Source organism: Amphiura filiformis, chromosome 10 (genome assembly GCF_039555335.1).
Source record: "Amphiura filiformis chromosome 10, Afil_fr2py, whole genome shotgun sequence".
NCBI lineage: Eukaryota > Metazoa > Echinodermata > Ophiuroidea > Amphilepidida > Amphiuridae > Amphiura > Amphiura filiformis.
Genome location: NC_092637.1, coordinates 27,316,177 through 27,339,997, shown reverse-complemented (window position 1 = coordinate 27,339,997; position 23,821 = coordinate 27,316,177). Strand labels below are relative to the sequence as shown.

At 40.2% G+C, this 23,821-nt stretch overlaps 1 protein-coding gene across 1 annotated transcript; it reads right to left on the bottom strand.

Moving 5' to 3' along the window:
- Positions 1-11,020: 11,020 nt before the first annotated feature.
- LOC140161774 (uncharacterized) lies at positions 11,021-13,274 on the bottom strand. Its single transcript, XM_072185072.1, has 2 exons — positions 12,890-13,274; positions 11,021-12,213 (listed from the first exon to the last, which is right to left on the bottom strand). The coding sequence occupies exons 1-2, from the start codon at positions 13,272-13,274 to the stop codon at positions 11,021-11,023; spliced, it is 1,578 nt and encodes a 525-aa protein (XP_072041173.1).
- Between the last annotated feature and the right edge of the window lie 10,547 nt (positions 13,275-23,821).

Here is a 23,821-nt window from a genome sequence, read left to right as displayed (position 1 = left end):
AATAGCGCTATTAGCGCTAATAGCAAATAATAGCACGTCATATGCAATTGTGCTAAATCTAAAAAGATTCTAAGTCTAGGGAAAGCGTGCTGTTAGCGCTATTAGCGCTAATAGCAATTAATAGCACGTCATATGCAATTTTGCTAAATCTAAAAATATTCTAAGTCTAGAGACAGCGTGCTATTAGCGCTATTGCAAATAATAGCACGTCATATGCAATTGTGCTCAATCTAAAAAGATTCTAAGTCTGGAGACAGCGTGCTATTAGCGCTAATAGCGCTATTAGCGCTAATAGCACATAATAGCACGTCATATGCAATTGTGCTAAATCTAAAAAGATTGTAAGTCTAGGGAAAGCGTGCTATTAGCGCTAATAGCGCTATTATCGCTAATAGCAATTAATAGCACGTCATATGCAATTTTGCTAAATCTAAAAAGATTTTTAGTCTAGGGACAGTGTGCTATTAGCGCTAATAGCGCTATTAGCGCTAATAGCAAATAATAGCACGTCATATGCAATTGTGCAAAATCTAAAAAGATTGTAAGTCTAGGGAAAGCGTGCTATTAGCGCTAATAGCGCTATTAGCGCTAATAGCAATTAATAGCACGTCATATGCAATTGTGCTAAATCCAAAAAGATTCTTAGTCTAGGAACAGTGTGCTAATAGCGCTAATAGCAATTAATAGCTATATATTTATATTGGAACTCACTTGGAGTTTTAAGTTGTCGTATGGGAGTCACCGGCCTCGGGCCTGCCGGCCCTAAGGCCTTGATGTTTTTTGTTGATGGCGGGGACAGCGGTCATACTAAGTTTCCTGCCCTGCGGGGCCCTTTTATATTTGAAGTCACTTGGAGTATTTAGTTGTCGTATGCGAGTCTCCGGCCTCGGGCCTGCCGGTCCTGCGGCCTTGATGTTTTTTGTTGATGGTGGGGACAGGGGTCACACTAGCTTTGTTGCCCTGCGGGGCCCTTTTTATATTGGAACTCACTTGGAGTGTTTAGTTGTCGTATGGGAGTCACCAGCCTCGGGTCTGCCGGCCCTGCGGCCTTGATGTTTTTTGTTGATGTTGGGGACAGCGGTCACACTAAATTTCTTGCCCTGTGGGGCCCTTTTATATTGGAACTCATTTGGAGTGTTTAGTTGTCGTATGGGAGTCACCGGCCTCGGGCCTGCCGGCCCTGCGGCCTTGATGTTTGTTGCTGATGGCGGGGACAGCGGTCATACTAAGTTTCCTGCCCTGCGGGGCCCTTTTATATTTGAAGTCACTTGGAGTATTTAGTTGTCGTATGGGAGTCTCCGGCCTCGGGCCTGCCGGTCCTGCGGCATTGATGTTTTTTGTTGATGGTGGGGACAGGGGTCACACTAGCTTTGTTGATTTGCGGGGCCCTTTTATATTGGAACTCACTTGGAGTGTTTAGTTGTCGTATGGAGTCATCGGCCTGGGGCCTGCCGGCCCTGCGGCCTTGATGTTTGTTGCTGATGGTGGGGACAGTGGTCATACTAAGTTTCTTGACCTGCGGGGCCTTATTATATTTGAACTCACTTGGAGTGTTTAGTTGTCGTATGGGAGTCTCCGGCCTCGGCCCTGCGGCCTTAATATTTTTGTTGATGGTGGGGACAGCGGTGACACTAGCTTTCTTACCCTGCGGGGCCCTTTTATATTGGAACTCACTTGGAGTGTTTAGTTGTCGTATGGGAGTCACCGGCCTCGGGCCTGCCGGCCCTGCGGCCTTGATGTTTTTGTTGATGGTGGGGACAGGGGTCACACTAGCTTTGTTGCCCTGCGGGGCCCTTTTATATTGGAACTCACTTGGAGTGTTTAGTTGTCGTATGGGAGTCTCACGGCCGTTCGCCGCCTATGCGTGATGTCTACTTTTATCTAGAGCGCCCTCAGTTTTGACTTAAGGAGTCTTATTTGGTTTAAGTGGTGTTGGGCGATACAAAGAGTTATAATTTAAAACTACCGATACCAATTAGCACACAAAAGTATAGCGGTACTGTTGACTCAAAATTCCCATACCGCCCAACCCTACATAGTTACCGAATGTAATCGGTCGCCGATAATGGCGACGAAATGTCCTTTCGAAGTTGAAAATAGCCCATTTTGATCACTAGAATAGACCCACAAAAACACTCCCAATTATATTTTATTAATTTTTTCAAGTAAACCAGAAGCTTTAGATAAAAATGCTATCCAAGAGTTTCCGTTCACACTCCTTAGATGCTTGATAATAGACAACTTCTGTCCGTACACCATCGCTAAATTCACTGCACAAAATGCGAATCATACCGTACGGTATAGCGTATTTTAGTCAGAATATTGGAACATAAAAACAGTTAATAATCATACTCGCTTTATTTACAAGTAAAACAGATGCTAATGATAATAATTTGTGCGAGCATAACAGTGTCACAGTCCATATACTTTGCAGAAATGATATGACATGTACTGATAATACACGCACTATACTACTGTACTACAGTACATGTACATGTAAACTCTACATAGAAACCCAAAAGTATAACATGTAGTGTGTGTGCGCCGACTGAAATCATTGTGAGTTGCAATTTTGTTGTCAAACCCTTACGAAGCATTAATTTGGTTCGTGTGAGATACGTAACGATACGCTATGACTTTTCGCTTGTTTTTACCAATCTCGATAAATTCTCTATTTTTTATATTTTGTCCTTCCGTAGTTCTTTACGATGCCGAAATAGTGTATCGGTATGTTCTGATATCATCGTCGCACTCTTCCGAAGAACCAATTTGGTCCGATTTACAAATGTAACGCTACGCGATGAGTTTTAGCTTGTTTCAACCAGCTACGTAACTAAATGCTCTACGGGCCAAAATTTCCGATAAAATTCTACATTACATAATTATTATAATTTTATGTACCGGGTTCCGTAGCAATTTACGGGTTTCGTAGCAATTTACGGGTTCCGTAGCAATTTACGGGTTCCGTAGCAATTTACGGGTTCCGTAGCAATTTACGCGTTCCGTAGCAATTTACGGGTTCCGTAGCAATTTACGGGTTCCGTAGCAATTTACGGGTTCCGTAGCAATTTACGCGTTCCGTAGCAATTTACGCGTTCCGTAGCAATTTACGGGTTCCGTAGCAATTTACGCGTTCCGTAGCAATTTACGCGTTCCGTAGCAATTTACGCGTTCCGTAGCAATTTACGGGTTCCGTAGCAATTTACGCGTTCCGTAGCAATTTACGGGTTCCGTAGCAATTTACGGGTTCCGTAGCAATTTACGGGTTCCGTAGCAATTTACGGGTTCCGTAGTAATTTACGCGTTCCGTAGCAATTTACGCGTTCCGTAGCAATTTACGCGTTCCGTAGCAATTTACGCGTTCCGTAGCAATTTACGGGTTCCGTAGCAATTTACGGGTTCCGTAGCAATTTACGGGTTCCGTAGCAATTTACGGGTTCCGTAGCAATTTACGGGTTCCGTAGCAATTTACGGGTTCCGTAGCAATTTAATGGTTCCGTAGCAATTTACGGGTTCCGTAGTAATTTACGGGTTCCGTAGTAATATACGGGTTCTGTACAGTCACAGTTTATGTTTTGGTGAAAAAAAGACCGAATTTTTCCACCCGTCTACATTCGGGCCACTGACCGGGTCTTCAAGAATCGGACTTTCACTTTGGAATAGATTCAATTAAACTTACATTAATTGCTTTAGCTTAGAGACAAAATCATTGTTAAATTGAAGGTATTGGACACTTTAACTATTATATAACCATGATCTAATGGGATTTTAAGGAAGCTAAAAACTTAACTTTCAGTAAGCTTAAAAACTTAACTTTCAGTAAGCTTAAAAAGTTAACTTTCAGTATGCTTAAAAACTTAACTTTCAGTAAGCTTAAAGCGTAATAATTATGTATTACGTGTCCATATCAGTAACGGTGGGCATTCGCTGTGTAGGCGTCTGACACGCCACAAACGTATATACGAGACTAATAGTTTACCCCCTCAGTTTTCGTTGTTTTCGATAAAAGTAGACGTTAAAAACGGCCGTGGTCTCCGGCCTCGGCCCTGCCGGACCTGCGGCCTTAATATTTTTGTTGATGGTGGGGACAGCGGTCACACTAGCTTTCTTTCCCTGCGGGGCCCTTTTATATTGGAACTCACTTGGAGTGTTTAGTTGTAGTATGGGAGTCACCAGCCTCGGGCCTGCCGGCCCTGCGGCCTTGATGTTTTTTGTTGATGTTGGGGACAGCGGTCACACTAAATTTCTTGCCCTGTGGGGCCCTTTTATATTGGAACTCATTTGGAGTGTTTAGTTGTCGTATGGGAGTCACCGGCCTCGGGCCTGCCGGCTCTGCGGCCTTGATGTTTGTTGTTGATGGTGGGGACAGCGGTCACACTACCTTTGTTGCCCTGGGGCACTTTTATATTGGAACTCACTTGGAGTGTTTAGTTGTCGTATGGGAGTCACCGGCCTCGGGCCTGCCGGCCCTGCGGCCTTGATGTTTGTTGCTGATGGCGGGGACAGCGGTCATACTAAGTTTCCTGCCCTGCGGGGCCCTTTTATATTTGAAGTCACTTGGAGTATTTAGTTGTCGTATGCGAGTCTCCGGCCTCGGGCCTGCCGGTCCTGCGGCCTTGATGTTTGTGTTGAGGGTGGTGGTAGCGGTCACACTAGCTTTGTTGCCCTGCGGGGCCCTTTTATATTGGAACTCACTTGGAGTGTTTAGTTGTCGTATGGGAGTCACCAGCGTCGGGCCTGCCGGCCCTGCGGCCTTGATGTTTTTTGTTGATGTTGGGGACAGCGGTCACACTAAATTTCTTGCCCTGTGGGGCCCTTTTATATTGGAACTCATTTGGAGTGTTTAGTTGTCGTATGGGAGTCACCGGCCTCGGGCCTGCCGGCTCTGCTGCCTTGATGTTTGTTGCTGATGGCGGGGACAGCGGTCATACTAAGTTTCCTGCCCTGCGGGGCCCTTTTATATTTGAAGTCACTTGGAGTATTTAGTTGTCGTATGGGAGTCTCCGGCCTCGGGCCTGCCGGTCCTGCGGCCTTGATGTTTTTTGTTGATGGTGGGGACAGCGGTCACACTAGCTTTGTTGCCCTGCGGGGGCCCTTTTATATTGGAACTCACTTGGAGTGTTTCGTTGTCGTATGGGAGTCACCGGCCTCGGGCCTGCCGGCCCTGCGGCCTTGATGTTTGTTGCTGATGGTGGGGACAGTGGTCATACTAAGTTTCTTGACCTGCGGGGCCTTATTTCATTTGAACTCACTTGGAGTGTTTAGTTGTCGTATGGGAGTCTCCGGCCTCGGCCCTGCCGGACCTGCGGCCTTAATATTTTTGTTGATGGTGGGGACAGCGGTCACACTAGCTTTCTTGATTTGCGGGGCCCTTTTATATTGGAACTCACTTGGAGTGTTTAGTTGTCGTATGGGAGTCACCGGCCTCGGGCCTGCCGGTCCTGCGGCCTTGATGTTTTTTGTTGATGGTGGGGACAGCGGTCACACAAGCTTTCTTGCCCTGCGTGGCCCTTTTATATTGGAACTCACTTGGAGGGCGTAGTTGTCGTATGGGAGTCACCGGCCTCAGGCCTGCCGGTCCTGCGGCCTTGATGTTTTTGTTGATGGTGGGGACAGTGGTCACACTAGCTTTGTTGTTCTGCGGGGGCCTTTTATATTGGAACTCACTTGGAGTGTTTAGTTGTCGTATGGGAGTCAGGCCTGCCGGTCCTGCGGCCTTGATGTTTGTTGCTGATGGTGGGGACAGTGGTCATACTAAGTTTCTTGCCCTGCGGGGCCCATTTATATTGGAACTCACTTGGAGTTTTAAGTTGTCGTATGGGAATCTCCGGCCTCGGACCTGCTTGCCCTGCGGCCTTGATGTTTTTGTTGATGGTGGGGACATTGGTCACACTAGCTTTGTTGCCCTGCGGGGCCCTTTTATATTGGAACTCACTTGGAGTGTTTAGTTGTCGTATGGGAGTCACCGGCCTCGGGCCTACCGGCCCTGCGGCCTTGATGTTTTTTGTTGATGGTGGGGACAGGGGTCACACTAGCTTTGTTGCCATGCGGGGCCCTTTTATATTGGAACTCACTTGGAGTGTTTAGTTGTCGTCCGGGCTCGGGCCTGCCGGCCCTGCGGCCTTGATGTTTTTTGCTGATGGTGGGGACAGCGGTCACTCTAAATTTCTTGCCCTGCTATTAGCACACACTACGCTATTAGCGCTAATAGAGATAATAGCGTCTACCATTTGCAGAAAGTGAACAATTTGGCACTTAATACAATGAGTTGTAAAATGGTTATAAGCATACCTGTCTCTATTAGCTCTAATAGCGCTAATAGCACGCCTTACGCTATTAGCGCTAATAGCACATCTCACGCTATTGAGTGCTATTAGCGCTAGCACCTACCATCCGTAGAAAATGGTCAATTTTAAAATTTGCAAACGATACACTGATGAGCGCTAATATCGCTATTAGCACACACTACGCTATTAGCGCTAGTAGCACACCTTACGCTATTAGCGCTAATAGCGCACCTCGCGCTAATGATTGCTATTAGTGCTATTAGCGCTAACAGCGTCTACCATTCGCAGAAAATGAACAATTTGGCACATAATACAATGAGTCATAATATCGTTATTAGCATACCTGTCGGTATTAGCGCTAATAGCGCTAATAGCACGCCTTAGGCTATTAGCGCTAATAGCACATCTCACGCTAATGAGTGCTATTAGCGCTATTAGCGCTAATAGCGCTAATAGCACCTACCCTCCGTAGAAAATGGTCAATTTTAAAATTTGCAAACGATACACTAATGAGCGCTAATATCGCTATTAGCACACACTACGCTATTAGCACTAATAGCGCTAGTAGCACACCTTACGTTATTAGCGCTAATAGCGCACCTCGCGCTAATGAGTGCTATTAGTGCTATTAGCGCTAATAGCGTCTACCATTCGCAGAAAATAAACAATTTGGCACATAATACAATGAGTTATAATATCGTTATTAGCATACATGTCGGTATTAGCGCTAATAGCGCTAATAGCATGCCTTACGCTATTAGCGCTAATAGCGCATCTCATGCTAATGAGTGCTATTAGCGCTATTAGCGCTAATAGCGCTAATAGCACCTACCATCCGTAGAAAATATAATATCGTTATTAGCATACCTGTCGCTATTAGCGCTAATAGCGCTAATACCATGCCTTACGCTATTAGCGCTAATAGCGCATCTGATGCTAATGAGTGCTATTAGCGCTATTAGCACTAATAGCGCTAATAACACGCATTACGCTATTAGCGCTAATAGCGCATCTCACTCTAATGAGTGCTATTAGCACTATTAGTGCTAATAGCGTAGTAGCAAACCTTACGCTATTGAGAGCATTTTTAGAACTTTTGCAAGTGACATGCTAATGAGTGCTAATAGCGTTAGTGATGAAAATAGCACGACTCACGCTAATAGCGCTAATAGCACGCATTACGCTAATGGCCGCTATTAACGATATTAGCGCTAATATCACTTACCTTGCCGAGAACAGTTTTAGCACTTTTGGTAATAGCGCGCAATTGGTTCACCACAATTAGCACGAAATAGCAGAGGTTTGCTATTATCACGCTATCGGCGATATTAGCGCTATTAACGTGGAAAAAACAGACAATTGCAAATACCGCGCAATTTGCAATTTTGCTAGTGAGCAGCGCTAACGCGCTAAATAACCATCATCAAATGTTATGCAGTATATGTTGTGTCCTGTTCTTACTTCTACTAAATAGTCGATATCTATCGTTTATTTATGATGTTACGAAGCAATCCTTGTATGGAATAAAGGATTTGCTACGCTTGAGTCACCTTATAACTATTCTTTCTTTGGCGGCAGTTGTGAAGCCAATTATTGCTGTGTGTGAGTTTCATCATTTGAAATGCCGGCAGAGATGGATTTTTCATTAAAGTATAGAGATGGTTCGTCCTTAGTGTCACAGCATACATTTATGTACACAGAATATTGGCAAACACACAGCTACGTGTGACGAAGAAGATTAAAATTTACTGCGGAGGATCCTTGAGGAAGGTATATCCGGTATAATAATGGCATTTTGGGGAAAAAATTGGGGTAAAAATTACAAGTATGTTTTTCAACCTTAACATCTGATTTCATATTGAAATGTTTCACCCATATCAAGAATAATTTAGCATTGTAAGCTCTACATCTGTGCCAAATTTGGTGTATTTCCTATAAAAGAATGTATGATTTCTCCAATGGACAGTGCGGCTGGACGATAAAGGATCCATGTGTTACGATGCCTTTGCACTGTAGATTACACACATGCAGTTTTCGTCCATTTGCAGTAATAGCAATGTCACGCGAAAACGGATCAAGCTATTTCCATGAAAGTCACAGAACAAGTAGGAGACATGTGTGGTATTGTATTGCACTTATTAAAGTTAGATACACTGTTGACTATATATTTTTGATATTTTGTTCAAACACGGTATCAATCATTCTGGGACACCTTGTATGTCACGGTTACTTTATGGCGACAGCTATTGAAGTGTTTCTTATCGCATTTGTTAATTTTATATGCATACTGTCCTTCAAAGATTCATTCACTCACTGGTACTCAGTAATACATACAAACCCACCCGTATCTTTTTGTTAATGTTTGTAATACTCGAAAACAGGCTCCAGTGAAGAAATTAGAATAAAAAATACATCTCCCTTGCTTATTATGTATCTTATGCGGGAGAGCGAAAACTTTAAAAAAATAAGTTATCGCAGTTATTGCCACTGATCTGGATAACTTTTCGTGCAATGAAATACAATAAATTATGAGAGCAGGTGCGCTTAGTAATGCTATTTGGCATCAATAAATGTGGTAAAAACACTAAAACGATTTGGCATTGAATAGTGATGTTAATTTGTGAAACTGAGCGCAAAAAATGGGTCAATGGTATGGATGATTTGTGTGCAAATGTTGGTCCCAACTTGGCATCCAAAGTCCCCAATACAAATGTGATGTGATAAAGCAAAATTAGTCGGAACTCGGCAATACTAAATTTTCAGTTTCATATAGGATTGTAAAAAGCATTTACAAAGCTGGATTTTGCAGAAAACCCCATTGAAATTGAACAACCAGTTCCAAAGATATGATCAATTAAAGAGTTTCCAAAATCAATATTTCCGAGTTCCGATTGATTTTACTTGACGCAACGTTCCCGGAACCACCGCTAGGTGGCAGCACACGACGAAAGCTTTGATGGAACACCTTAATTACTTTATATGGAAAAAACAGGTAATGCTCTGAGATGCCCGAGATATCTATGATGTAGCCACAATTTTGACATTGTAGCGCATGGAATACCTTAGAATGGTTTCAAAAGGGTTGGAAACGCTGATAAATATACGAAACAGCACAGATCTGGGCCAAAAAAGTACATTTAATCGACATGTACAGGTAGCCGGGCACACCGACATCGCCTGGCTAATAATTATTTGGTGCAGCAGAGATACTAATATAAATACCCGGGATCGATACACGTGAATTGCTATGCACGATTTTGATGTCAGACGAAAATCTTCGGATACCGGGGTAGAAAATGATGAATATCTCCCGTAAATGATTTCGTCTCAAGAAACCAGATGTGGTCACATACACTTGAAAATACGTGTTGAACAGATATGATAGTCGTTAGTTTGCGTCTTGAGAAAAGGCCGTGCGTCTTGAACTCAAAATCGGACCAAAATTCAAAGTTTTATATTGCGTTGGTCCTGTATGGACTACAGCGCGCAGGCTATAGCTACACTCACTACTCCAGTGGAGGCAGTATGACCATTGACCGCAATGTCGTATACAAGCTTACTCACACAGCGAGAAATCAATTACCCCGGCTATTGTCAGTAGCCTTAGTCAGGTCACTTGGCTAATTATGCCTCTCATAAGGTCGGAATAAAATGGCCATGCGTGGCTGTGGATTCAACCTACCATGGCGATTTATACCATGAAGATATCGGGGCGATGACACTGTGCCGGGTATACCCCCCTTCATCTGGCCAGACGCCACCAACGGCATCTATCTCTAGTTCCGAAAAACTCTGGATCGCATCACAAATAGACCAATGTTGAGAATGTTGAAGTAAATAATTGTACTGACGTACATGTATGATAGGTTGTTTGCATTCCAAGATTTTGACATGAATGGCCTAGTTAATTTATTTATATAACAGCAAACTCAAAGTAGAATCCCATGTCTTTACTATGACTCTCGTTCTACCAATATCTAATTATTGTCCTGGTTCATCACCGGGATTAATGCATTTTTATCCATTTTATTCATTTACTCGACGGCGATATGCGTTATGAATTAAAACAAGTGATGGATATGAATGAAACAACCGATGTGCAGCCACTCTAAATGATGATACGAACCACTACTGTTGTAGAAGAATATTTATTTTGATATAAACACAATAATGATAACAAGAATACACTATGTTTACAATTAAATAAGTACAAGAAATATTTGTACTTTGTTTCACTCAATCATGGACATATTTTTAATTTAAAAAAAATTACATAAAAACAAACAAACACATAAAAACAGCGCTATGCTATTAGTACCTGTTACACTACAATTCGTCGATCGCAACATTATAGTGGCTTACGTGAAGGACAAAACGATACATTTCCGAGGAAAACGTGTTTGAAGGATGTGTTACTATACTAATAACGGAGTTTTGGAATTAAATCTAATACTGGAACTTACTTTTTGCAACTATTGCGACGTTGCGTCTGGAACCACCAGACTTCATCAGGCAACTGACCCGTTGGACTGGTCACGTGATAGACGGCTAGGTATCGACCCGATGGCCCGGTCCCATGCATGAGATAAATTGAAGCGGAGTTACCCCTTTCTTGTTCAGTGACGGTTGCTCAATACGTTCCCAAATGGCTTCTTTTATGCCTCTCCTATGCCATTGTTCCTCCTTATCAAGAATAACGACTTCCTCGTTCTTAATTGAGTGTCCAGTGTCCTTTAAATGGAGGTAAACAGCAGAGTTTTGCGCTTCGTTGGAACTTGGTCTCCTATGTTGACCAATGCGGGTTTTAACGCCTGTTTGGTTTCTCCAACATAAGCCGCAGAGCAATCGGTATCACCGCACACAACCCCGTACACTAAGTTTGAGCGTTTGTCCTTCGGTTGCTTGTCCTTCACATTCACAAGTTTCCCGCGAAGCGTGTTAACTGGTTTGAAGGATGTTGAAATTCCAAAGGATTTGAAGTGGTTCTTCACACGTTCCGAGATTCCCGAAATATATGGTATAGTTACGCGGGCTCTGTTGGTTTGACCACTCGCGCCTCCGGTCTTTGGCTCTTTACTCTTGGTGGCTTTGAGAAAGGCCCAGTCCGGATAACCACAGTTATTAAGGGCTGTTTTGATGTGGTCCTTTTCCTCGGGAACTTGTTCAGAGTCACTTATGATGGTATCAGCTCTATATTGGAGAGTTCGAATTACTCCCAACTTGTGTACGAGTGGATGGTGGGAACCAAACTGAAGGTAATGGTCAGTATGTGTGGGTTTCCTATACACCTTAGATGTCAGGGTACCATCGCTTTGAACAGAAATCAAGCAGTCGAGAAATGCAAGGGTATTGTCTTTGCACAGTTCTTGGGTGAATTTTATGTTGTCATCCACGCTATTGATGTGTTCGAAGAACCCGTCGAGCTCACTACGGTTGAGTATAACGAAAGTGTCGTCGACAAAACGCAACCAAACCCTCGGTTTTGTACCCGGGTACGACTTCAAGGCCTGTTGTTCGAAGCTTTCCATACACAAATTCACCACTATTGGTGAAACGGGGGAGCCCATAGCACAGCCATGTTGTTGTTTGAAGTATTTCCCCTTGTATGAGAAGTAGGTTGTGTTCAAACAAATTTCAACCAGTTCAACGATTTGTTCAACCTTCAAGTTTGTCCTTTCACTTAGTGTATTATCACTCTCCAAACACTCTTTCACAACTTTGAGGGCAAAGTCAGGTGGTATGCATGTGAAAAGAGCAGTTACATCGTAGGATGTTATAATTTCACTTTCGCTTAACTTGAGATCTTTTATTTGGTTGACAAAGTCTTGCGTGTTCTTGATATGATGAGGTGACCGACCAACTAAAGGGCCAAGTATTTTGGCAGCGTGTTTGGCGAGGTTGTAAGTTACGGACCCAATGCTACTCACTATGGGCCTGACAGGAATTGGGTCAGGTTTGTGGATTTTGGAAGTCCGTAAAACGCCGGTACCACAGGCTCAGAGGGGGGTCTAACTGTCTCTTGAGCACAATGTCTATGGACCCATCAGTAGTGATTTTATTCGTGAAATCAGTCACTCGTTTTCTGTAGCCACTGGTCGGATTGTAGCCTACCGGTTTGTATGTTTTCTTGTCCTTGAGCAAATCATTACACTTGTCATCGTAATCACTTTCATTCAAAACAACAACGCATTTACCTTTATCAGCTGGGACTACGACGATGTTATCATCCTTTGTTAAATCTGATAAGGCTTTCCGCTCGTCCTTGGTGATATTCGACTGAGGCAATTTGGTATTACAAAGCGTTTGGCAGATTTTATGTCGTAATGAATCCGCGTCCGATGGTTTTAGATGTGCAAGCGAAACAGCTGATTCCGCAACGGTGACGAATTCTGCTACTGGAACTTTCTCCGGTACCACAGCGTAGTTCAATCCTTTCGCGAGAACACTAACTTCGTGATTTGACAACTGGCGGTCGGACAGATTCTTCACCCACTTTTCCGCGCTGGAATTATCACCAATATTCCCACTATTTCGCCAATCCTTGTCCAAATCAGCTCGAGATGTTTACAGCTTACGGAACTTTTCAAGATGGCGGCGTTTACCTTGCTCGTGTTGGCTCAACTGCGCATGGGTGGTGAATTCGGCAACTCTGTTGTAAGCGTCACTTGACAACGAGCCCGATAATTTCTCAGAAAGTTGGTCTTTCTTCCGATTTAACACATCAATCGTAAAATTCACTTGCCTCACTCTCTCGTTAAGGAGTTTCCTTTCCGCGTTTTCCAAGATCGTATCCGCTTTATGTCCACTTACATTGCTTTTTAGCTTGATACTGCGGGGTGTTATGTGTTCATGAAGACACCGTAAATTAAATCTCAGATGGTTGCGATAGTTCGCGATTTTCCTAGCCGTCTTTTCATAACTTCTTACATCTTGTAGGCACTCACGCCCGAAATTGTCCTTGACAAATGAGTGAATGTTCTTAGTCATCCAGTAGCCGTCTATCACGTGACCAGTCCAACGGGTCAGTTGCCTGATGAAGTCTGGTGGTTCCAGACGCAACGTCGCAATAGTTGCAAAAAGTAAGTTCCAGTATTAGATTTAATTCCAAAACTCTGTTCGAAACTACTGGATGACTAAGAACATTCACTCATTTATACTAATAACGGAGTCGATACTCCTCCACTGTTATCTCTCAGTGGCCCGATTCCATTTGAAATCGAAGCTTAAAGCTTAAATTATTTAACTGTATCTTAATAGTTGATAAGGAATAAGTGTTATAGGATATAGGTAGCTCTATATTTGTACTTCACAATTCGAAAGGGAAGATTTAGAAAAATCACCCTACGCCACTTTGTATTGTAATAATTATTATATCATGTGTGATTGGTCAGTTGCAACAATGCGTTGGATGAACCATTATTAGTGGCAAAATTCCAATCCTGCTCCAGGAAAAAAATAAGAGTAACGAACTTTAACTTCCTTTTTGGAATAACATGTTCACATTTTTACTGCTTAAAATATTGATTTGAATTAGCATATCCAGACAATAAAAATTTAGGTCTTCGTAAAAACATTGTAAAAATTAAACCCAAACAAAATAACTCTTGGGATATTGTGTGCAGTAAAACAAACAGATCTATAAGCATGATAAGACTGAGTTAGCTATTAGACCAAACTTACCAACTATTTTAAGAGAAAATTATTTCTCCCGACAAATGAAATTCTACCGTGTCTACCTAGCTTAATATTTATAAGCGTTTGATACAATGCAATTGATAATCGCAGTTATTTTACAATAGTGATTAGAGCATTAGTTTATACATATGGCATTGGGATAAAATTCACTAAATGATAGCAGCTCGTATTGTAAATCATTTTAAAACCACAACTCAAATACGATGCTTAAAAAACAACCTTTTCTCACCATACAGATGACTGTACCATAGCCTCACTTTTTGTATTACTGTTGAATGACTTTCCGTAATAAAATAAAGAATATTGTATACAGCATGCCCCACGAACACATCCTACTCACCCAAAACGCAGCTTACATCTTACCTTCTTTGTACGCACCATGTACACTCTTAGAAACACACCGACTCCACAACCAGTGCACCCCCTTCTCATGCTCTCGCACAACCACCACACACCTATATACACACGGATATCACTCTATATTCAATCTCTATTCTTTAAATGCAAATGAGTGCAAAGAGTGGAACGAGGACAGTTGTTTATACGTAGTGTTGTAAAAGCAGTAGAGTAGCCATGATTTTAGTGGGGGCAAAGCCAAATTTTTGGCCCCAATTTTTAGTCCTTTTAAGGACACTTTACTCTTTGCAGTTTCCATTTAAACCCTGATTTTTTTACTGGGGAGGGCCTCCCAAGCTACGCCCTTGGGTAAAAATGTTTTTTATAAGATTTCCACTCACAAAACAATTGCCTCTTATGTCAATAGTACAAAAAGTACCATATTATATTGTTACATAACATAAACTAATGTATTCGTTAACAGCTACTGTTTCAATACTGCCACAATTCTGTTTTTTTTCTTGTATTTTGGTGTTTTTTCGAGTAATCGAACTCAGCTGCAGTGGTGAGGTGCAATGTTTATTTGTCCTCCAATGGGTGTCAAAACACATTATAACTTGCAAGCTACTAACCTCACAGAGGTGCGTGACACGAAATATAAAACATAATATATTCACCTAAGCGCATCCATCATACGGGACTCAAATTGACAGTGCCTCATTTCAAATATATAGTTTTAGTTTTGGTTTTGGTTTTGGTCACGTGGTTTCCTATTGTCCTGCCTAACCACTTGAATCACAAGATATCGAACTCTTTGTTTCTACCTTTTGTTTAAAACTAAACATTTGTGACAGGTAGTTTCGGTTTTGGTTTCAGTTTCTTATAAGTGGTGTGGCGAATAAAATTACAGGATTTTCGAGTTACCTGATCTAAGTATACAAAAGAAATTGATTTAGTTTGAAAGCATTGGCTTGAGACTACGAAATAGCCTAAGCTGATTTCACTGTGAAAATATATAGACCATCGAAATATTTGCATTCGACATTACAAAAGGGCCACTACTGTAATTGTATAGGTGCTATAAACAAAATCGATTCATGTCCTTAATCCCATGTACCAGAATCGATGGAAGGCCATTATATGACCTCTAATAACCTAATGACTTTTACTGAAGCAATTTTACTGCAAAAGTAGAAGATAGGGGAGAAGATTGGGGGGTGTGGGGGGTTGGAGGGCAAGGGGATATGGGCCGGGGAGAGAGAAACATATGAGAGAGAGCATTGGAAGTGAAAGAGAAGGGGAGGAGAGCTCGAGATGAAGATATCGAATGTAGGGGAGGAGGAGGGGAAAGGGGTAATTTAGGACAGAGGTGGTTATATAGGAAGGGGAGCCCCTCTTAAAGAGGTATGGGTTGTGCTTCCTGGGGATAATAAACTAATTCATAATCAAATCATCTCCATGCATCGTTTATGTTTCATACAAACAAACAAATTCCCCACCCCACCCCATCCTTCAGTATACGCGCATGTGTATGATTTCTAGGCCTAGAACTCGTGAGTGTAATATATGCCACCTACCTTCGACAGAGAGCATCAACTGTCGTCCGCGGGATAGATTTCCGATATCAATCATGATAATAATTATGTTAGCACAATAGGCTATTGTATACTTCTGGTTATATACCCTATACTGTGTCCTCCCAGCATAATAGTGTTATGATTGCAGATCAGATCAGCTCTACTTTTTAATCCCTTGATTTTTGGTTTCTGAACAAAAGAGAAACCAAAACTATATATGAAGAGCTTATTTCCAAACCGTGTTAAGTCCACAAGATTCACTTTGAAGAAAATCAGGAATTTTCTTTATGGCAATGACAAAAAGTTCTATTTCTATAAAATTATAGTGAAATGAAGGTGACATATATAGGACCATAATAACATGTTAAGTTAAAATCTAGAGACTTTTGATTTTTTTAAATGAATTAATTTGTTTTAAAAATAGCATGGACTTAACACGTTTTGACACAAAACACAATTTCTGGCATGGACATTTTGACACAAAACATAGTATCTGTAACACAGAACTAACCATATCTTTCTCAAACTAGTCTTAAAAGATAACAAATTTATTAAAAACATACAAAATGTGATTCTCTCTACTATAAAACACAATTTTGCCACAAAACACCTTGCATCTCGAACCAACCCCTCCTCCCGCCCAATTTTTACCAAAATTCGACGTTTAAAATAGTTCAAAATTCAAATCTTAGTTGAATTGCATTTCTCAGAATTGAATAAACATCATTTCACTGACAATAAGTAATGACTTGAAATATCCACTTGTTTTATCACATTATCGCGATTTCCCCCTCCCCTATGCTGCCACCCTAATCTCATATTGACAGTCGTAAGCTTTTAAGTCTTTAAGTCCTAAGTTTTTTTATACCTTTAACTTTAAAATTATACCTTGAATTTAGTAGCACATTTTGATAATCATACAAAATAATAAAAAAAAAAACTAACTCTACCACCATCCTCTAACATTATTAATTCTACCATAACAACCTCTCCTCTCTCCCAACCCTGTTCATGTCTTTCTGGAGGTATCTATCAAATATTTAAGAAATCCCATACATACTAGGCCTACTAATATTAGGCATGTCCACTAAAAATTGAAGGACTTTTAAATTGATTCAGACCTAACTTATTGGATGGGAATTGATGAAAGAAACATTTTGGCGTTTAAATAATCTTAATCGGACGTTTCATTCCAGAGATATGGCCTTTCGAGTGTCACGGTTTTATATAGGGCTGCTAGAACATGTTAAACAGTTAAAGTCCAAAAAGGAATACTAACAGAAAGTGCAACTTTAAGGTACTTTTTCTTAATGTATTTATTAACTATCTTATCTGGAACATTATATTTGCTTATAACAACATGAAAATAAGATCATCCTGAAAATTTAATCGATTTTGTTGACATACAACAAAAACTATAAGACCTCAAAACCCATGGTTTGTTTGTTGAAACCTCAAGCATGATCATAGATGGCCGCCATGGAAAATATCTCCATAGAGGAGATGAACAATAAGTGCATTATTTCAAATGAAAAGCGGTAGTCTTAAACATTGTTCAATCTTTTAAGGTCAGCACATTTTATCTTCAAAAATTATTATATTGCATCATGGCATAAGTTTGGTAACATTAATCACTACCAATGTTGAGAAATTTGCTCCAACTCAAAGGTTATCTTTACTACATTGAGCAATACACTGTGTGCATGGAAGCCATGATGGTCCCCGGTTTTTATACTCCCTATGAAATGGACATGGTAGTGAGAAGTGCACGGGGAAGTGCATGATTTGAGATGGGCCGCAGTAGGCTTAAACATTCTTAAATTTCTTAACATCCTGCACATTTTGTCTTCATAAATAGTTAAATTTTATGAGTATGTAAGTTTGCTTGTCTGATTCACTCCAAATTCGGAGATAATTGCGTTTGAACACCTGATGCACGGAATGGTGTCACTTCAACCTGTTGTAGTTCTCATCTCATTAAATTTTTCATTAAAAAAGTTGATCTCTTCATGCAGGAAGGTCCTCTCTATTTACTGACCAAACAGGAAAAAGTTTGGTGAATGTTTTCTGGTGGAATCAGGAATTTCTTGAAACACCCTGATATAGACCTACATTTGGATCAAAACAAGTATGTACGCCATTTAACATGCCTGGGATTTCTTGTATCGATCAGTATCTCCATAGACAATACGTGTGTGAGTGCACGCACACAGTAAATGAAAAATCGTTCTAGTGGAAAATGTATTGAGAGTGGGCATCCCTACTAATATAAAACAAACAAACAACAACAACAACTTTTTATGTAGACCAAATTCAGGTATACTAGTCTTGAGACCAAACAAGATCGAAGATGCAAAGCAAGGCAGTGTTATCAATCATGCAGAACTTGGGCGATTAACTATTTGAAGCCCTATGCCGTGCTACTTGCCTACAAGCTGCCCACAAAGCGTTTGTGGACACAGTTTGCTACCAAACTGGATTGGACTTAACACGTTTTGGAAAAAATCAATACTTTGTGTGTCAATATTTCGGAACTTGACTAATTTTGGGAAAAAACACACACATTGCTGGATAGCCCTAGTTACTCACTACCCATTTTCATCAAAATCTCAATTTTGAAGGTGGGTGGACTTAACACGGTTTGGAAATAAGCTCTTCATATTTGAAATGAGGGAGTGTTATAGCAATAGTCTTACAGTGTAAAGTACAATGACACACCGAGATTTAAGCAATGTTGACTTTGTATTATATCTCGCATCCATGACTTTTTAAAAAAGTGTGGCAGTCCAGCAAACAAACAACGATTTTAAAATGTTTTGAACAGGTTAAAACGTTTTGTATGAAAACACACTAAAACATAATTTTTAAAATGTGAATATCGCCAGCGCTCGAAATAAGGCGCGTCCTTGCGTCAAATACTCGTGAAAGTAGGCGCAGACCCGCAAATTCCCTACGGTACGGGTCCGCATGACCCGTAAAAATTGAACCAAGTAAATTAGAACAGAAAATCCTAGTTTTGTTGTTCCACTGGAAAATCTGGTTTACATAATACGTCCTGCTCCCTGAGTACACTTTCTTTTTAGTTTCCCATCAAGTTTTCAACACGGGTTCTCAACTTTCTACAATCTAAATATCGTGATCGCCGTAGCTAATTCTCTCTCTTGAAATTTAAAAGGCAAGGGTCCGGGGTCAGACCCTTGAAATTTCAAAGGTAAGGGTCCGGAGGACCCTTGAATTTTTCTCTTATTTCGAGGCCTGAATATCGCCCTCTTTGGCAATTACAAAATACTGTTGTGACATGATGCTTACATAAACGTCAAGGGTGCAGTATCAACTCTCAAATGCCGTTTGTTCTGTTCAATTTTCTTGTTTTAATCTCAAGATATGTTTAGTTAACAAAGATAGGGTAAAATCACAATTGTGCCACTTTTACTAAGGAAGAGGGTTGTACATGATGTAAATCAATGATAGCATCAAGTTTATCAAGAGTTCATTCCTGGAATCAACAAAATGCATCGATTACACAACAATACAATATTATTGTTAACTGTTTTTACTGTTTTATCGGGATACAGGATTAAAAGATAAATAAATATTTCACATTCTGCTGTAAAATTAAATACACGTACATGTCAATTTTTTTATCATGGTTTTACTGTTCTCTTGTCACCCAAGACATGTTAAAAGACAAACAAATGTTGCACACTTTGTTGTAAAATAAAAATCATGTCAACGGAATATTGCGTATTGTATATGTTTACAATTTTACTGAGCAATTGCTACATAATCATTTCTATTTCTAAAAATGAATGCTCTCTATTAACTGTACTGTACGCGTATTTGGATATAACATTATATTCAATTTTCTAAAAAGTGGCACAAAAGGGTTTTCATACATTTGTGTTAAGTGAAGCAGATATATGGATTGCCGAAACCAAAACGAATAAAACAAACGGTATTTGAAAGCTAGGACTGTTCCCATGACGTTGATGTGTATCATGTCACAACAATGTTTTATAATTGCCAAAGATGGCGCTTTCCACTTGCACAGTTGTTTCTCAGACAGGCTGTATGTGACATGGGGGCCAAAGGCGGCAAATTTGAAACTGAGATAAAGGCAAAAATATGGAGTAAAATACAATAAAATACATAAGGAAATACACATCACAAAACATCATAACTTAGAACCAAGTATACTAGCCTAATGTCACTACAAGATAATAATTATGGTAACTCAATTTTCAAAAATGCCTCTTGCTTTTGGCCCCTATGGAGCAGATCGTGTCACATATTAGAATATTTGCAGTCAGATGAAAATGTTTTATCCGGCAAAAAAAGTTCATGGGTATTCCCAAAATTCGCTACTGGTTGCTATGCAAATCATGCCATGAACATGGCATGTTCATGCCATGAACATGGCAAGACATTCAGATTCTTTTGTTTTATATGTGGCATGAACACGCCATAAAATCCTCTAGTCAAGGATTCATGGGTAATTAATTTTGAACCCATCATAAAGGTAATTGATGCCCTTGAATAAAGAATTCATGGCATGGAAGTAGAGAAAATTTGACATTGACCATGATTCATGCCCATGAGTTACCCATGAATAAGGATATTATGGGCATGGAAGTAGAGAGAATTTGACATTGACCGCGATTCATGCCCATGAGTTACCCATGAACATGCCCTGAACATGTCAAGGCTCTGACTAAACGCATGACAAAAAAAAAACATGCAAGGGCATGAATATTCATGTGTGAGCATGAACAACCCATCAAAAATTCCCAAATTCATGAAAATTCATGCCCGTTGCTAGCGAAAATAGGGCATGTTCATGGCATGTTCATGGCAAGATCTTGGCATGTTCATGGGCATGACTCATGTCTAAATTTTTGCCTGGGATATATATACCCTTTATACAACCCGATATTTAAACGTTTCTGGCAACCTGTTCTAACCTTCTTTAAAATAATGTCGAAAACATTCAATTTGTTTGCGAGCTAGATGATTTAAGAACCTGTTGAACGCAAAAGTGATTTTATTTTTCAAAAACCAAGTCACCTTCAGTTTATGAAATATAATATGTATACGGAGGTATGTCCTATCTACTTGACACATGGATAATTCGCTTCGTCTACAGTGAACTTTTTGCTTGGTGTTCCGTTGCCATTTCTGTTGCAGTCATTGTTGTTGTCACGAATCGTCCTTGTCCAAATGTTTTGCTTTCAAATCGAAATGCCTTCATAAATGCCTTTCGATATTCCGGATTACTAATGTTATAAATAATAGGGTTCACCGTTGAATTGATTAGAAAGGCTACTCGACCTAACCACAGTATTATGAAGTCAATATTTGGACCATAAAATGGTTCGCTAAAATCTCTGTTGTTAACAAGATTTGAGAATTCGGAAATGTTACTGAACTGAATCGGCGAAAGACACAAGAAGAATACAACAGCGTTTATGCACAACATTCTCGCTACATGACTCCTTGCCGTCGCCGATTCGCCTTCCGGTTGTTGACGCTTGTTAAGTTCTTGGACAATTCTGATGTATACTACACCATTTATAAGCAAAGCAATTGAGAATTCACACAGATCAAAAAAATCCAGGAATATAAAAGACCAGTGAGCCCATTTGCACATCTTTATTACATCTGGGAAATGTCCGAATGGTTCTTGGTCTGGCCACACTACACACTCTGTACTGTCGTAAACAAATGACACAGGGGATGCCACAATAATGATAAGTATAAGCCACGTTATCGCGGTAAGTTTCATATTAACACTCAGCGGATTAGAGCTAACGTTACGCTGACGATAATGTATGGGCATACATACTGCTTGGTATCGTTCAATTGCTACCAATGTTAGAAAAGCAATTGACGCATAACTGAAAACGTATATCACCAGTAATGATATCGCGCAGCCAGTGGCTTTAAACGGGTAGCCACTCTGGATTGGAGATTTTGTGTAAGTTAACAAGTAATTAAGTGATGTTACAAGTAGCAAAACACCGTCGGCAACAGCTAAATTTGCTAGGTAGAAATTTGTGGCCGTTCTCATGTTGTTAACACGATATATCACAAATAGAAAAGCACCATTCGTGGTCAATCCAACCAACATGATAGTTGGAACAATTATAAGAATAAAAACACGCTCAAAATTGCTGTAAACATATCCCTGTGCTTCTGCAAGTGTGAGGTTTGTGCAATTGTCGATTTCATTGAAAGTTGCCATTTTGAACAGATTAATCACTTCCCTGGTGAAGTTTATGACAACGGTTCAGTGGGTTTGTATCTAAGGCTTGTGAAACAATATATCGTTGTATTGATACAGCATAGACAAACTAAGCCCGTCGAGACGCAATAAAGTAAGTCAGTTCATCCCGATCTTAGGAGCCGAGTCGTTGTATCACCATTTAAATCCCGTGTGATCCAACTGTATTATGTATCTTCTATCACTCGTATGTCCACTAAAACAGTATTTCAAACAGGAAAAATATAATTGTCCATCTCTCATTTTTGGAAAAATAAATTCTATTAATGGTACCAATTATAATACTAGATGCTCTCTCAATGACTATTGCGTATGTAAGGAGTGTTATCATACAACCAATACAGCTAAGAATACGAAGTTGCCCAATATATAGTACCACTGCTGCTCATTATCAGTTTCAGAACTGACGATAGTTTTGAAATGAGACTTGATAAAATAGTGATCAACCGGGAGGTTTGCTTCATCAATTTGCAGTGACAAAATGTCCACGTGACTAAACCAGAAGCAGGGCGCCACCACGGAAAAGGGGTTGCTGGTAGGGAGTTAGCATAAAGATTGTTAGGTACCGATACCATAAGTAACAACCTTATAAATAAAATACCTATTCAGTATTTGTCCAGAGGGTCAGGCAAAATTACATAATTATAATATGTTCGTAATGGTGTATGCAATTATATTATGCTGGCGTGTGGTGATTTGTGGGTGTACCTAGCAGCAAACATCCAGTGGAAATCAAATCGCAAAGCTTGATTAAAAGCGTCTAGGATTTCATTTTCTCATTTAGCTTGAAGCAAGCACGTCAAAGCCAGTGGATATGTGTCAAAGCTAGTGGGTAGGTTTGATAAAATGGGGGTACAATGGTGAGAACTAAAATGAAGAAGACATACGTTTTTGTTTAATCCATATCAAGAAGAGTGTGTATGCAACCACGTTAAGCACAAAGCCAACATAGTAAACTCGGGTTGCAGATATGTTTAAAACATTAAATCAGGTTAGCTTGGTAATTACGAAGCGTAAAAAGGTAATATTGAAAAAAATATTAGGGATGCAAGGATAACCAAAACGGATTATACATATTAAAGTAAACATAACACAAAAAGAAAGTTCTCCCTCCAATGATCTGTCATCTCTCTAAATCTGATCATGTGGTGACAATTAAATTGATACGATCGTGTGTACAATCTTGTTTGTTCCAATTTGATTGAAACAGTATTTGATATTTGATGCGATTTCAAAAATTGTAAAACAAAACGATCATTCAAATTTGCTCAGCATGGTCAAGCTGTCGACTATCCCCTACAGAGCGCGCTTAATTGTCCATTTGAGACGCATAATTAACCCACATTCTCTTGAAAAGGAAATGATAGGTCGTCTTTACTGGTGCAATTTATCTCTGACGTTGCTCCTGTAAATTTGCAACTTTTAAAAACGCGCCAAATTCTGTTATTGGAGCAAATTTGTGTCAATTTAGAGCTTCTGGTATTAAATTTGGTATCAAACTATGCACACGACAGTTTCAATCAAACTGTCATAACATGACATGGTTTATATTCGAATGAGGATTTTCTATTGAGTCGTGTTTATTACTTTCGTAATATATGTGATCATGACCATCTACCAAGTAATGTCGGCAGAGCTTGTTTTGA

Bases quoted from the DNA above. Each gene is read 5' to 3' on its own strand.
- LOC140161774 (XM_072185072.1), bottom strand. From the start codon at position 13,274: ATGACTAAGAACATTCACTCATTTGTCAAGGACAATTTCGGGCGTGAG. The intron at 12,214-12,889 runs GTAAACGCCGCC...TCAGGCCCATAG, and splicing joins GTTGAGCCAACACGAGCAAG to TGAGTAGCATTGGGTCCGTA.